General features: G+C 40.3%; 1 protein-coding gene across 1 annotated transcript in view; it reads right to left on the bottom strand.

Annotated features, from left to right (window-relative positions):
* Positions 1-3,152: 3,152 nt before the first annotated feature.
* CACUL1 (CDK2 associated cullin domain 1) overlaps positions 3,153-16,977 on the bottom strand; it is a 63,047-nt gene continuing 49,222 nt past the window's right edge. The window contains exons 6-9 of the mRNA XM_045803244.2: positions 13,549-13,638; positions 10,657-10,795; positions 3,770-3,813; positions 3,153-3,328 (exon numbers count right to left, since the gene is read on the bottom strand). Coding sequence (XP_045659200.1) covers positions 3,288-3,328; positions 3,770-3,813; positions 10,657-10,795; positions 13,549-13,638 — 314 coding nt within the window. The 3' untranslated portion in view covers positions 3,153-3,287. The remainder of the gene's footprint in view (positions 3,329-3,769; positions 3,814-10,656; positions 10,796-13,548; positions 13,639-16,977) is intronic.

The following is a 16,977-nucleotide window of genomic DNA, read 5'->3' as shown; positions in this document are numbered from 1 at the left end:
TGCTGAAAAACGTTCAAGTCCCTTGTTCGGTCAGTACAGAATATTGCAAGGCGATGCATGAGCAAACTTCCTGAGCAATTCTTCATGTGTGCAAATTTGCAACCCGACAGAAAGCACGGCGTCTATAGCCAGGGGAGCGGTAGCCCTACGGGGCTGGGGCACCGGAGACGCACACACAGCAGTAACGCCACAGGCGCCCATTCTCCTGCCGTCTCATTTCCCACTCGGTTTCCATCCTACACCCAAAGTAAGGGAGAGGAACTGCCCCAAATTTGTAAAAGGGACAGGAAAAAAAACCCAAAAAACCTTCCTACAAAATTTAATAATGCACAACTCATGCATCCAGGTTTGTGTTTCTTCTGCAGCCACCTAAGAGCCATTAGATAAGAGTCACACTCGACCAAGTTCTGCTTTCTGCCCCACAGAAAACAAAGCAGTAGCTCCTGTCAGGTTAGGGGGCAGTTGTGACAACAGAGACCAGGAGAGGACACTGTCACCCAAGCGTAAGGCTTGGTGACCAACTTTTGAAGCAAGTACTGTCTCTCAAAAGCATCATCATTTACTTTGACAGGTCATTATTCCAAGGTGACCGAGCTGGCTTGCTTCTGGAGAGTCTAGTTTCAGGCCACACGTACACACCAGTCAGGCTCGCCGAATCAACTACGTGTAGCCGAGTGAGACAATCGATGTACAATTTTCTGTCCTCAGTGATTTGGGCCCCACAGAAGCCAGGATTTGACGAGGGTGGAAAAACTAGATACTGTACTGGCAAGAAGAATACAAGTAAACATGAGAAGAAAATACTTTCTGGCCGACCGTGCTTAGTCAAATACAAAATGGAGGGCAAATCTTATTTCTCCTCATGTTGCAAACTAAGAATTTTGTTAAGAAACCCAATTAAATAAACAAGGTCAATTTCTACTTAAAATCAAGAAACAGGTTTTTCATCCTGCAATGTACCTCAAGGGACCAAAATGAGTAACAACCAAGTCACATGCACTAGGAGGAGAGGATATTCTTTCTACAGCGCCTTCCATTCGCGGCTTTGCAGTACCAAGCCCTGGCCCACTGCGAGCTGCAGTCGCTGTGCAAATACTTAAACTAAATTTTGCAATCTTTGCCCACTTTTTGTTAACACATACATAATAATAATAATAAAAAGAAGACAATATGAAACATTTCTCCATTAACTTAATAATGCAAAAGCATCCGAAGATTTTAATGCCAATTCACATCATAATACAATGCTTTTATAGAGAAAGTTCCATTGTTGACCAAAGAAGACTCTCCCAGAAAAAAGCATTTGGGCACATTATTAGGATAATGAAGAACTCATCCACACTTAAAGAAACATCCCAATTTTATTCCCTTCAGAAGTACTATTAAAACCACTCAGGAGAGACGTCAGTCGCAGGTGTTACTTACAAGCCCGCAGCAAGCATTCTGTGGCAAACAGTAAAATTTGGACTTCATGATAGAATGGAATTCTTCCTTGACACCACAATGTTACTGGGGGAGCAAATCAACCTGTACAGGGCACAGTGAGATCCTGTATATAGTCTTCCAGTAATTCAGTGTTTATCAACACAATCTCAGACACTCGCAGAGTTAAATGAGTCCAGTTCAAAGTCCTCTGCAAAATCCACCAACTCTGGTTGAAAAGTACTTAAAAAATAAACCTGACAATCTTTACGTTTACTTCTCAGAACAGTAATTTTACAAATAGAGGACTTCTATTAGATGACTTCCTTGCTCCTATCATCACACTTCAAACTCTCCCATCCAGCCTGCTCCCGAAAAAAGACAAACTGAATTGGCAGAGGCAAATCTACGAAAAACCTGACAATCAGAAGTGTGACACTATCCCTGATACATCTTGTTTTGCCCCAAATTCTCTGAAGAGGTAAATATTAGTGTGACATAGCCAAACAGAGCCAAGCTAATGCTCAATTTACAGTCAAGCAGAATTTGAGAAGAGAAATATTTTCACCTGCCACATCTATTTTTCTCTGCCTTCCAGAAACCAACAGAATAAGCTTTAGAGTCTTCTGTAAGAAACCAAGCAGCACTGTGGGTGTAGAACACAGCTGTGTCAGGCTGGAAGGAAGCTTGAGCCAGCAGTGCTACTTCACTATCATACTTGAATATAATGCTAAAAAAAGACGCAGACTGCAGACTTGTTTTTTAAAGTACCTATCTCACCCATTTAAAATGAAATGGATCCGGAAGCCCACACCTATTATTATATTTGGATTTAATAACCGTATCTGCTTCCTAGAGCATCACAGTAACTAGCTGTTACCACTGGAAAATTCTCCACGATACTAAAACGGGAGCTTTAGTGCTATGAGTACAGCCCACCCCAACACTAGCATCATGCCAATACTCCAGCAGCTGGTGAAATCATGTGAAGTGACAGAGGGAATGGATATGTTCTACAAGAGTTGGTCCCCAACGTTAACATGAATATGCCACGGTGAGGCAGGGGGGGATCTGACCAATGAGCAACACGCTTCTATTTTCCCACTTACTTAGCATCCTGCTACCAAGTCACACCTGACATCTTAGTGGATTAGTCTGTGATACCATACACTTTTTCAGGAAGCATCTGTGAGTTGAATACCATGGTCACAGAGTTGCAAAGTGCACAAAGCTCAAGGCACAGAGTAGAAAAAAGTTGTGAACTGGTGAGGGGAAAAGTTACAGCAGAAGCCGAGTTGGCATTTTCCTTTAACAAGACTTTCTAATGCTAAACAAAGACCAACTCTTTTAAAAGGGGGTTGTTTTGGTAATGGGTGAAAAACACTGTACTGTAATGATCTGCTTGATTTTAAAGCAAAAGAGATCCTGATATGTAAAGCCAAGATGCTGAAGTGCCAACGCCAAGTCCACAAATGAACAAAACAAGTGCTTAAAAAAAAAAAAAAAAAAAGATTCTTCTGCCCTTATGTTTTTGGAGGAAGCTGCTGATGTTGGCTGCTGGATTTCCCTTAGCAATGGTCACTTTTCAAGACGCTTGTTCCTCACGGAATCTGTAGATAAACTCATTAAAAGATTGTCCCATTTCAAAATCATCCCCAAGTCTAGCAGCAACTGACTGTTTTTTGTTTTTGTTAGTTTTTTTGTTTTTTAAAATTACAAACCAAAGTAAGAAGTCCAACACCCTCTTCCAAGAACAACTCCGTGACAGAGCTCCTGAGTGTCTGCAGGCCCCCGCTGTGCTCTGATACAGTCTCTGCAGCTCCTGTGTCCTCCTTTCGGGAAGCAAAGTACATTCAACACGTTCACTATCTGTACCCTCTGGAACTTGCACATGCTGATGAGCTGTCTGGAAAACAAACATGCAACGGGAAAAAGTATGACTGGCAGACGGCATTTGATAATGGTAAGAAACCGTTTATTTAATACGTATTTTTCACCCTTCTCTCAATCCCCAAAAGATCTACAAAAAAAAGAAAGGAAAAAAAAAAAAAAAGCTGACTGAAGCGAGAGGGGCTGCGTCATCAGGCACTGAGGCGGGGCTACCGTCCCATTCTAGGAGAGACTCCAGAATCTGGGAGGCTCCTGACAGCTGCTGAAAACCGCGGCCACCAACTAGACTCCAGAGCTGCCGCAGCTTGCGGAACAGTCTGGCCTTGATCACACAGAGTGCCTCGTGAGGCCACCGTCGAGAACACTATGGATTTCATTATACTCACCTCACGGTCCCCACCCGGAGCTGCCTGCCATAACAAAACCAGCAGAAATGGTAAGGAACATCATTACTTACTATAAGCCAACTCATCCCCAGCTCTTTTCCGGGACTGGTCACCTCTGGGGATAAGAAAAGAAGAAGTAATCAACAGAACACGTGGACATCTTCATACACCAAACAGGAGGAATGAAGGGACAGAACCGATAACAAGTAAAGCAGATACTTCAATTCTAACCTATCTTAAAACAGACATTAAACTTAAACAGTAGTACAGTCATTTACAACCTGAATATTCTTAGCTAAACGGTGCTGCCTTTTAAATATGGAAAGCTATCAAACGAAGGAAGGGTTATCTATAAAAATGGCTTACACTGGGTTCTAGAAACAGGTTTAAACTAAAAATGTCTTTGAGGGGCACCCAGGCGGCTCAGCCGTTAATCATCTGCCTCCGGCTCAGGTCGTGATCCCAGGGTCCTGGAATCAAGCCCCGCATCAGTATCCGCATCAGGCTCCCTGCTCGGCGGGAAGCCTGCTTCTCCCTCTCACACTCCCCCTTGCTTGTGTTCCCTCTCTCGCTGTCTCTCTCTGTCAAATAAATAAATAAAATCTTTAAAAAAAATAAAATAGAAAATAAAAATGTCTTTGAAGATAAACCTGGATTCTGCTACCAACATCCCTAGTGACCTGCATATACTTGGACAGATTTCAGATACGAAATAGAGGATAATCCAAAATGTTCCCCCAAAATGCCCCCCCTTTTAAGCAGACTTCACACCCAGTGTGGAGCCCAACATGGGGCTGGAACTTACGACCCTGAGATTAAGAGTCAGATGCTCAACCAACTTAGCCACGCAGGCGCCCCTCCCCCCACGCAGCCCGACTGTAAGACCAAACACTGCTTAAGGCTTTTGAAAAATCTCAGAATCTTAAGGTATGCGAACACCCTTCCTGCAGGTGGAAGAACACGAACCTTCACATGAATTGAGCAGTTCATCTTCAACACCTGTAGAAGTTCTAGTTCCACTTTACAGATAAGGAAATAGAGGTCCTGATTAGGTCCTGTGCTGCCTGTAAAATCCTAGTTTTGTCTCTCCAGTTTCTCAGACAATAATCCAGACAAATAACTAAAATGCTCAAGTAATGAGGAATAACAACGGACTGGCTTGCTTTTTCTTGCTCGGTCCCTTAGTAGCGTCTATACAGTTCATCTCCTCTTTCCCGAAATACTTTCGGCTCCACCCAACACTGTCTCTGGCCACTGTTTCTTCTCCGTGTATATATTCTGCGTAGTCTAGGATGGCGATCATACCAGTCCCGTGACTTGAAATACTATCCATATGCCAGTGACTCCCAGATTTCTGTCTCCAGCTCTGATCTCTTCCCTACACTTCAGACTTGTAGGTCCAGCTGTCTCATCACCACTGCCACTTGGATGATTGATAAATATTGCCAGTTTACCATGGCCAGAATGCAATCTGTCTCCACTCCATCCCCACTGCTTCTTCAGTCTTTCTCAATAAATGGCACTACTAGCCACCCAATTACTCAGACCGAAATCCTAGCTCATTCTTGATTTCTTTCTTCCTCTCACTCCAGAGCACTCTGTAGCAAAACATAATCCAAACCAAACACTTTCCATCAACTCCATGGCTCCACTCCCAACCCATGCCACTCTCATCTCTCCCCTATGAAATCTTCAAGAGTCTTATTAGTCCGGACTAGAGCCAGAGCAATCTTATGTAAAAGGAGGAATAAGATCATTTCATGCCTCTGATTAAAGCCCTTTGGTGGCTTTCCATCACAGTTAAAAATCAATTCATATTCATTTTCCCAATCCTGTGAGACATGGCTCTTGCCTACCTCCCCACCTTCATCTCCTACCTCTGTTCACTATATGTCGGTCATGCTGGCTTTCCTTCTTCCCTGAGACGTGCCAGCACATCCGTACTCTCCCTCTTCTTTGCCTGTAGCACTCTTGCCACCAGTTAGCCATGTGGCCCTTTCCTTATCCCCTACATCCTCAATGGAATGTCTCCCCCTCCCAGTTAGCCGGACCAGCCCTCTCCACACATGCTCTGCTCACTCACTCACTCTCTATCCCATGCTCTGTCTCAGTTTCTTCACAGCACTTTTTATTATTTGAAATAATCTGCCTACATGTTTGTTATTTATCTCCCAACATTAGAGAATAAGCTCCATAAAAACAGGAACTTGTCTACCTAGTACCTAGAACAGTGCCTAGCAGAAAATAAATATTTGCTGAATTAACAAATCAGTGACTGATTCAGAAATGGGCTCTGCAGACAATGAAGACGCCAGCCCGAGTAAGTACCGCACGCTTCAGAGTGACCTAGATTAGGAGTTGCCCACTCCCTTTCCCCCGTGGTGCTCACGGCCAGGACAGAAACCTCTTGCTGGGCGAGGTGAGGGCTCTCAATGACCCGGCAGGAAGAGAAGATACCAAATAGCCTCTGAAGGGTTCTTCTCTCGTCTGGGCATTTAGAGAAAAAGATGCACAACCTTTAGCATGAACTAGCCTCAGGCAGCCTACAGAACTCTCAACACCTGTGTCCTAACGCCACTTTTTAACGCCACGCCTCTCCTGTTAACACTATGCCTACAAAGCCAGTTGGTATCTTGTAGTATTATTTGCACTTACACATTATCTTATATGAGTACCGTTCACAGTGACATTCACCAAATATTCTGAAACAAATAAGTTAATGCTGATCAAAAAGGAAGACATAGGATTTTATATCCAGAACCTCAACTTCTATAGATAACCTTCATTCCCACCCCTGAAAGGTTAAATAAAAACTGAACGTACAAAAATAATAGAAAAATATAGATGTGAAAACAAGAGAAAGCAGAGAGAGAAAGCAGACGTGATCTACGCAAGAGGCTGCCAAACATATCACCTAATGCCCCAAATCTGGAAAGCTATGGCTGCCCTCAAAACCAGACCCATTACTAAATGAAAAAGTGCCAATTCTAGAGCGACCCTCTCAGCGAAAAGATCAACAATACCCCTACAAGGTACCATTTTGTTCCAGGAATCCAAGTTAACAATTACTCTGCAAAATACTTGCCTTTAAAAGCTATCTGGTACAAGCTTTGAAGAGGCCCAATAGGCTGGTTTGAAAGAAAATGTTCCATCTGAGGGCATGCATGTTAGGTTCCCAAACAAGCTTCTCTCCATAATGTAATCTCAGGCACCAACCTGCCCTCAATTACCCTCCAGTAATCAATTCAATTACACAGATAACTGATAAAAACAAAATGCTGCTCTTAGCTTATATGTTATTCTAGCTTACAAATAAGTCTACTTCCATGTATCTAAAGACGCTGCACAGAAACGCCAGCTCAAATGAGAAACACCCATTGACTGCAACCAAGGATATACTGACAACACTCACATCACTTCAAAACACTCTGAAGACATTCTGAGCCATCTACGTCAAAGCTGGATGCTGCCTTTCAGGACTATACCACGTAAACGGAACACAGCCTTAAATGAAAAAGTTCGCAAAGCTGAACAGGAATCCTATGACTGGTTAGGCATAAACCATAAAATGACTGCTCAATCAGAACAGCCAGTAACAGAATTCTTGTTAGATAGCCTGGACTATATTCTCGAGGTTTTCTGCACCAGTGGACATCATTTCTTCCAAAACAATCCTAGTCAAATAATGATCAAAGGCAGCACGGCGCCTGGCAGGGCAGAATGTGGAAGGCCCACACACAAGAGCTGGAAGCACAGGCAGACTTTCTCTCAGCTGCTAAGTATATGACAGGTGCACATCCCTTCCGACGGGTCTGGGCCAGCTCCGCAGCAGACTGGAGGAAGTCCAAGACTGTCAGGTTGGGCAGGACCTACAATGTGCAAAGTACCCACCAGAATAATTTGTGAGGCAGACTTTAATTCTCATATTAATATATAATATGTTGTTAATTCTAGAAATGGCCTAATTTGGTTTGTACAACAGAATAGTTTAATCGTATCACCTCTTGGAATACTAACGTTTAAATTTCAGGCAGAAGTTGTATGAAAAAGTTCTGAGAGAAACAAAAATTCAAATTTACACAAAATCCAAGGTACTTCCCTGAATATGACCAACTTGGACTTGGCAGAAGGGTACCATGTTAGTCCTCCACGTACAAAGGCAATATTCCACGAGACTATTTATGGAGTCAGTTACTCACTCTTCCCAAGCAAATTTTAAGAGCTCCTATACACTATGCAGCCCTGCACCCTGTTCTCTTCTTTCATTTCCAAAATTAGGGTTAGGAAAATATCTCTGGTTGTGTTTACATAGTTCCACACACTGTTGTGGAAGGTAAGTTCAAGGTGTTCAGAGAAATCCACAAGCACTATCTTCATACATTGCTTCATAGAAATAAAAGTTTTCAGAAGCCTGTTTATTTTTTAAGGGCATCAATAAACTCACCTCTAAAATTAAAAGCAAACATTCAAGTAAAACATGAACAAAAGCATAAAAGACTTCAATATTATGGTTAGCCTAGAGAAAACCATAAAAGGTAGACTCAGATTATTTTGCATTTACTTAAAAAATTTTAAGAAAAAACTTTTTTTTTTTTAAAGATTTTATTTATTTATTTGACAGAGATAGAGACAGCCAGTGAGAGAGGGAACACAAGCAGGGGGAGTGGGAGAGGAAGAAACAGGCCCACAGCGGAGGAGCCTGATGTGGGGCTCAATCCTGCAACGCCGGGATCACGCCCTGAGTCGAAGGCAGACGCCTTAACCACTGTGCCACCCAGGCGCCCCAAGAAAAAACTTTTAACTGTAATTCAAAACCCATAAGCCATAAAGAAAAAACCTGATAAAACTTCTGCATGACTTAAAATAAAACAAAAACCCACCATAAGCGAAGTCAAAAACCAACTGCAAAAATTAACTGACTTATCTTGGGCAGAGAATCAATCTCTTCAACATAAAACAGCTCCTAGAATTCAAGGAAAAAGGGCTAACAAATACAAAAGTGAGCAAAGGGCATAAACAGGCCATTTATAGGAGAAGAAATACAAACCTAATAGTATTCTCAGCCTTACTCTTAGTTAGACAAATGCAAATTAAAACAACTCCGAGTAATTATTTTTCACCTGCCAGACCAGTGAAAATCCAAAAGCCCAACAATGTACTCTACCAGCAAGGCCATGAAGAGGAACTTTTCAAACTGTGTGGGGTGGATATACAAAATGGCACAATCCCCCGTGAAGGGCAATTAGGCAATATTAATCAAAGCTACAACTGCATTTACTCTGGACCGAGAAATACCACTTGGGGGAATTTACTCTCCAGCTATACCTCCAAGAGGTATACAATTATGCATGTACAAGGGTATTCATCACAGCACTCTCTGCACAGCAAGACTGGAAATAATTGCAGTTGCCATCCACAGGGAACTGGTTAAATAAGTTCTATCCACACAACAGAATGGGTAAGGAAGGAGTAAAAGTAAGAACATATATTGTGTTTGCTTGTATCTGTATATTAAAAGAAGCACTGAAAGGAATCGTAAGGAATAAAATGGTCACCTAAAGGGGTAGGAATAGATGAGGAGACAAGTAGGAGCAAAACTTCTCAATGTGTACTTTTATATCATCTTGACTTTTGAACCACATGAATATAATAGCTCTTCAAAAGTGACTACGTAAAATTACTATGGCATTAAATGGGCTCATTCTGTACATGAAAATAATACCGCTATTAGAAATACTGTAATTAATGTCAGAAAACACCTGACCACTGGACTTCAGGGAGAAAAATTAGCTGCCTACATTCCAGCATTTTCTATGGCCTTGCCTTCCCTTAACCTGACCCAAGAAAGTCAGGTCTACCAGACCTACCTACACAGCTTCCATCGGCTTTTCCTGTGCGAGCTGCCAGTGAGTGGGCAAATGACCAGTGGATTACTCAGTGCCCCCACTTCCACAGGGATACAGATGGCACCCGGACAAAAGGGGAATAAATACCAATGCGTGAGGCTGCAAAGAACAGATTTTCTACTTTCTTTCCTAACCTGTGCTGAGACTAGAGACAGTAATAATCTTGACCTCGGTCAAGACTGGTGTTCTGAGATTTAGCTTGGCCTCAGAACCTATAAAAGAGAATGTCCATCCCCAGCCCTAGTTAGGTAAGCGAGTCAATATTCAACCTACTATTTATGATCCCAGCTATACCTCAGGGAGAAACCCAGGTGTCTTAACTTTCTGTAACTTTCTTCCTGTAATGTCAGGAATTCAAATAAGAGAAGATACGTAAAAGTGCTAAGTAAAAAGTAAGGATCATGAAAACATAAGGCATTACTGCACCCTTCAATGACTTGATGATGCAACCAGGTATTTTCCTATAGTATAATCTATTTCGGTTGAAAATATGCACTTTGGAAGATTTTCTGGGATATAGCTAGGATCCTGAATTGCAAATTTTAGAAAAATCAGCCACAGGTATATATCAAAACCAAGCAAGGCAAATTTTCTGGACAGTATATAAAGAGATATCCCACTTTTTAAGAAGAAACAAGTCGAATTTAGGGCAAAAGTAAAAATACGAAAACCAGAATCGAAAAGCCGCTTTACTGGTTTAGTCATAAACTAGTTTGCTAGTTCAGTCATAAAAGTACATCATAACTCATCATAACATCTCACCGATGGTGAGAACAATGCAGAGGGTCACAACTGGAAGAGCGCTTATAGGCCTCCCACCGTCAGTGCCCCCCAAAACGAGAGCGCCTTTCTTCCAAATCCATGTTTGGTGAAAGGCAGCTTCAATAAAACCAAATACAGGCAGCTAACCCCTTCCCCCAGCAGCATCACCTTGACTGCTCGATGGCTGTTTCCCATTCTAAGAACCCCGGCCTCCCTCCCTTGCCAAGCCAAACTGGCCGAAGGAAATGGACATATTTTGTCAAAAAGGAAAAAACAAAAAAAACCCTTGCCTCGTAAAACCATTCTGTATGAGTTCTCTTTGAAGTTTCTGATCTTCAGCAGCATATTCAGAAAGTTCAGATTCCACCGCCGGAGGAAGAATGTTTGGAATAAATTTAGAAAACAGAGTTGGAGCCATCTGAACCCACTCTGTGAGGGAAGGAAAAGATTCATTAAGGAAATCATAAAGACAAATTAAATGAAAAAGGGAAAGTTTTCTTTTGTTCACAGAAAGAATATATGTATTAAACCAAACTTAAAGTGGGGAAAAATTAGTGCAATCCCATTCTAATAAGGAATATACAAACAGGTTAAATGTCCTTTCTAAAAAGAATTTATGGTACAAAGAAAGCAGGTATTTTTACACTTTGCTGATAAATAAACACTCTCTTCCCCTTATTCTGTGAACACTAAATATAAATAACATCCACCTGTATCAAGGGCATGCTAAAACTAGCACTCCCCCTTCCTTGTCACTGGTCCTAATTTAGCACTGCTACCCCTTTTAGATTCTTTCAATCCTGCCCTTTCAAATTTTCCCTTTGGACAACATCTCAGCTGTAGAGATCCAAAATCATAAAATGTCAACCTGTATTTAATCCAGTGAGCTCACTTTAAAAATTGTAATCTGAGTAAGTAATTTTAAATCTAAAAACAAACAAGCATGTTTGATGCTGTGTAATGCTGGGTTGATGTTAAGTAAAAAATGTCCAATAGGAGAATAGTTAAGTTAGATGTGACCAAAACAAAACAACAACAAAAAACAAGTAGCACAAAAAACAACACCAGAGCCAATCCACTCATCTCCTGTATAAACTCATGACACAATGTTCTCAACAGTGTCCCTCCTTTCAGCTCAACTCAAATATATCTTTAGAGTCTCGGTACGGTGCCCTGGAGAACCACTGGATCCATCAGTGAGAGGTGGCAGGAGTCAAACTGATCTGCCATTTTAATCATTAAAATAAAGATGAAGAAATCAAAGAAAAATATGTGTATTAAATGAAGAAGGGCAGGGCAGGACAGCTGGCACTGTGCCTAAATTAAGCTTCTAAAGATCAGATGGAAAGACCAAAAATTCTAATAGTCACAGAACCTCTAAGCATTAGGGCCCAGGAATTTAGTTTAAAAAACTTCCTCGGGTGATTCAGATGTGTTCATCATACAAAGATCACCACTTGAGAACCAGTGCAATGAACGCAACTTTTACACTTAAAATTCAACTTTTAAAATATTTTAACCTTAATCTGTCATGTGAATAAAACTTCTTTAAAACAAACCAGGAACACAATGGGTACTGGCAAGACATGTAAATGTCAAAATGTTTAATAGTATCTCAGAAAATGCCTAGGGCAGCAAAAGGTTAGTCTCTGATAAAATTCTCCTTTTCAAAAGGACAACTCTCAAATACAGAAATCTCCTCACAAGTCATATGAATCCTATTACAAGAGCTCAAACCTGGATAAAACAGCATTTGGATAAACATGTATCCATGAGTTTTTCTACCCTTAGTGATAGTTTTATTCTGCAATTTTGTTATTTATGATAAAAGCCAGAGCTGATAAAGCTGCCTACTTGGGAGACAGAATTTAGAAATGTATTATACCGCACCTGGATGCCTTCCAAAATAAAAGAAAAAAAATCATTCATAACCTAGCACTAGAAGAAAAATTCATGAGCCATTTTTATCACATTTAGTGAAATGAATACAAAACTGAAAAACTAGAAACATCAGTTTATTGGACATATGCAATAAAGTTTTTTTGCTACTTTATAGAAGTAATTACTAAGAATAACTTATGAAGTTATAAAGAATAGAATAAGACCTGATGCAAATTTAAGTTAACATGACATCTGGATATTCTAGAAGACCCTAACTGCTTGAAGTAGCCTGGGAAAGAAGGTATTATGACATCACAGTCCACCCACAATACCACAGTTTTTAATTGGCTTCCATTTCAGCAAGCTAAATCCTGATGTATCTTTAAGCAAACAATCAAGCCCTCAATTAATTAAAATAACTGCTAGACCTAACTGGACAGTAATACAAACAGCTAATGTCAGCCATGCTTATTATCAGGTACTATGCTAAGCTCTTTATGCAATGTTTTATTTCATTTACCCTTAAATGACAAAAGAATTCCACAAATAAAGTACTGTCAAAAAAGCATCCCTTATGTTTCTAGACAGTTGCACAATGTTCTGCCCTGAGAACTTCTGCAATCTCTCTACTACGGACTTTTAAAAAATTTGCTAGACAACTGAATGGCAAGTTTGAGGTTCTGGCTTACACACAGGAAGACATATACAAGAACATATTGGGAATTCCTTTAAATGTACAGTGGCTTTTTTATTCTAAGAGAGATACATTAAGATAATTTACAAACTATGCCTTTGAATATAGTGATCTTTGATTTTTGTTTCTGCTTTTCTATCTCTCTCCTCACAATATACTTATGAAATGACTGTAATTTTACCAACACTTCTAGATTCCCTGCAAGTTACAAAATAGGCCTAGGAAGATGGGCGTTGTGGATGTGTATGTCTAGGCGTATCTGCAGTGTGGGGTACAGGTGAAGGAGAAACTCCACAACAAAAAAGACAGATTAATACTAGACATGAGATTCAATTTTATCCAAAACGTCTGCTACAAATTATTTCTTGCATTTCCTAAACTAGTTGGTTTTCACCAGTACAGAAAGAATTCCAAATGTGAGTTTACATTTCACAATGATGAGTGTAGTATCTACTCAATTGTTTGGTTTTTTTTTTTTTGCTATAACAAATCCAAATACCATTAGGCCTCAAAAAACAGACAAACTCTGATCTCTTGGATAAGGCTAGAGGTGTCATAAACAAACAAATAAACAAGTCCAACCACAAAAGAAATGGTGGCTGTTTACCTGGTCTGAGAGTGTACAGGCCTTTCACAATATTTGCCATAGTTGAAGGTGTGACCTGAAATGGTGTTGACTGGGCTTCTAAAAGTAAAGCTGAGAGAAGAGGAGAAAATGGGTTATAAAAATGATAGAACACACTGATTGTCAAGGTTTCTCTATTATTATTTCTCCCAAAGACTAGAGGGCAAACAAGTGCAAGAAAAGATCAGCCCCAGAGGACAAACCAAGTCTATACGCTAAAGATTTTTTTTAAAAAACCCAATGCAGTAGAGCTCAATCTAACAAGTAAATACGTGCAGGTCTGTTAAAACACTAATGGAGGTGATTCAATTCACGGAGGTTCTGAAAATAAGCTTTCCAAAAGCAGTAGTATTCACGGTACTTAGCGAGTGAGCTGAAAGTGCTTCCCATTAAGTTCATGAGTCAGAAGATTTACATTTGGAAAATAAAATGTTCTCTAACTCCCCCAACCATTCCTCTTTCCCCAAATCACATTTGAGGCTCTTGGGATTTTTCTGAAAGACACATTATTGGTAATTTTAGTAACTGCGAGCGGAGTCAGAAACTCACATTCCCACACGCTGCAGCTGCACGTACGTTTTCCTTACTAAACATACAGGCAAGAGACTGCCTGGCTCATCCTCACTTTCCTGACTCTCACAACCACACGTCCCCGACTGACTGTGCCAAGTCAGCTTTCTTTTAGGTTACCTTCTCCAACGAAAATTTTATTAGAACATTTTTAAATACATAGGAATAATTCCTCTAGATAACGTCATTAACAGATACGAATGTACTCCATCACTTTAGTGGATACAACAGATACCAATGATTCCAAACAGTTAACTTTTAATTTCTCTCTCAAAGACCACCTGCAATTTACTACCCCCCAAACCCACAAGACTTGGCATAATTTTATTCTAAGCCAGGCTTGTAAAGCTGTACAGCCTATGCCTTTTCAAAATTGAAAGCGCCTCCTCACTTGACCAGCAACGATCTGATACTTTTCAAACATAAAATGTGAGTTACATTTGAATTTATATGATAAAGGCCAGAGGTACACCATTCAAGTGTATCCTTCTGATTCTATCGGCAATGCACAGTGTAACTCTGAACGGCACAGATAAACTTTAAGGATGACAAATGTTAAGCACTGCAGAAAATCATGTTTTAGGATGTAATGTTTAAAAATGACAATTCTAAATTTTAGGTTCTGGGCGTCTCTTTAACGCAAGTTTATCTCTAATTTTTCAACATGTGCCACACATGCAGGCTCTATTTCTATTCATTCATTTTCCTACTTTTTGACAATTGTTTTGGCCTTCATAAGTCTTATTCCCACTAACTCTTCACATTCGATCACACATTAATAATGTAGTCAAATATATACATTTGTAAATGAAGACATGATACATTCACAGATTAAATTATACATAAAATATATAAAAATTTGGGATGAATTAATGAAAAGAGTTACATTCAATAACAAACGACTACAGATTTGAGAAGGTGTAACCGTTCACTAAAATCCTCTCCACCTAAATTCTTTTTAGGAGAATGGTGCTTAAGAGATTTTTCTAGTTAGTCTCCTCTTTTAAGGAAAAAGAAGGAAATCTTGGGCTGGGGAGCAGGTTGAGACCGGGAAGAAAATATTTCTTGAGTACTTAACAGGTGCTAGGTACTTTACAGGTTTAATTCTTTTAAACTTTATTTAGGATTTATACTTTCTCCCAAGCCTAATTACCATCAACTTTTATTTTTTTTTAACAGATAAGGAAACTGAGGCTAAAAACAAAACAAAATTAAAAACTCTGGGTAATTCATCGGAAGTCATAGAGCTAGCAAGTGGCAGAGAGGTCTGAGAACCTGTGTTTCACTCTAAATTCTGCATTCTTTCTAGTTCACCATGCCACCACTGAAATGCAGATCTTATATGTAACAGGTCCTAATGAAGTTTTACCCTTAGTTAACAGTTTTCTCCCCAAAATTATGGAATTAAAAAACAAAACAAGAATCCTCCAACAAGTCCACTGATTGTTTATTTTAATTTAACACTTTTAAAACTAGACTAGGGCCTTCCTGAACTTCTAGGACTAACCTCTTTCATTACAGTTTATGACACTGAAGTCTAGAGAGAACTTCAGTGCTGTCCTGAAAGTCACACAGCTTAGCAGCTGGACTGCAGCCGGAGCCCAGCTCCTCTACTCTTTCAGTTACTCCTCAGAGCTATGGCCTTACCTAACGGCTTCTCTCCTTTTTTAATTTGAAAAGTAATTCTTAAAATCAAAACTAAAATTAAAAATATTCTTAAACTACAAGGGCCTGAACTAAAAGACAAAACCTAAGAATAACTGATAATCATATAAATTTGTAAAGCCCTCTGTCAAAGTGAACTATAAATCTTCTACTGCAACTCAGCATAGTACATTTTCTCAATAAACTTCTACCATTAACCGGCCCATTTTGTCACATTTGCTCAGAATCATCAATATAAAAATTCTACAGATAACCCTGGCTAAGGCAGATCCTAGTATTTCTGTTTTCAAAGTTTAATGCAAAGTAAAAATTTAATTCAAAGGTAAACAATTCTACTACCAGCCAAAAGTGGAAGCCATCTTATTTTATAAGCACATACGTATGGAGAGATGGTAGAAAACGACCTTTCTTTACAGTGAGAAGTCACTGTCTTCATTCATGAAACAATCGTTGAAACAGGGCATTTGAGTACCAGTTATTAGTTAGCAGAGGGGGTGTTCATCGGGCTCTGCTGTGAAACAGGGCCCCTAAATTCTTTCAACAGGCCTCCCATGGAGAGGTGTGTCCACACCCACTTGCCTGGAATCTCGGCTCTGTAACTGCCTGCCCAACAAAACAAAGCAGAAGTGGCACTGTGCCAATTTCCAGGCCCAGGACTTAAGAAACTGGCAGTTTTCATTTCCTTTATCTTGGGACACTCACTCTTAGTGGAAACACAAGAGAGGAAACTACAGCCACCACAACTTGCCAGGCATACGAGTGAGCCATCTTGAAAGTCCCCCACCCCTGGGAGAATCACATCAGCCAATGCTGAGTGCAGCTGAGATAAAGTGCCTCACCAAGCCCTGCCCAAACTGCAGGTTTGTGAGCAAAATAGAAGACTTTATAAAAAGACTATGTTTTGGGGTGGCATAATAACCGTAATAATAAATGAAACACTACCATTTTCTTTTTTTATTTTTTTTAAAGATTTTATTTATTTATTTGACAGCCAGCGAGAGAGGGAACACAAGCAGGGGGAGTGGGAGAGGAAGAAGCAGGCTCCTAGCGGAGGAGCCTGATGTGGGGCTCGAACCCGGAACGCCGGGATCACACCCTGAGCCGAAGGCAGACACTTAACGACTGCGCCACCCAGGCGCCCCGAAACACTAGCATTTTCAAATGTATCTAAAGCCA

This window comes from Ursus americanus, chromosome 6 (assembly GCF_024610735.1).
Source record: "Ursus americanus isolate L20-20 chromosome 6, mUrsAme1.1.p, whole genome shotgun sequence".
Taxonomy (NCBI): Eukaryota; Metazoa; Chordata; class Mammalia; order Carnivora; family Ursidae; genus Ursus; species Ursus americanus.
The sequence above is the reverse complement of the archived record's forward strand: the minus strand, read 5'-3'. Positions and strand labels throughout refer to the sequence as shown.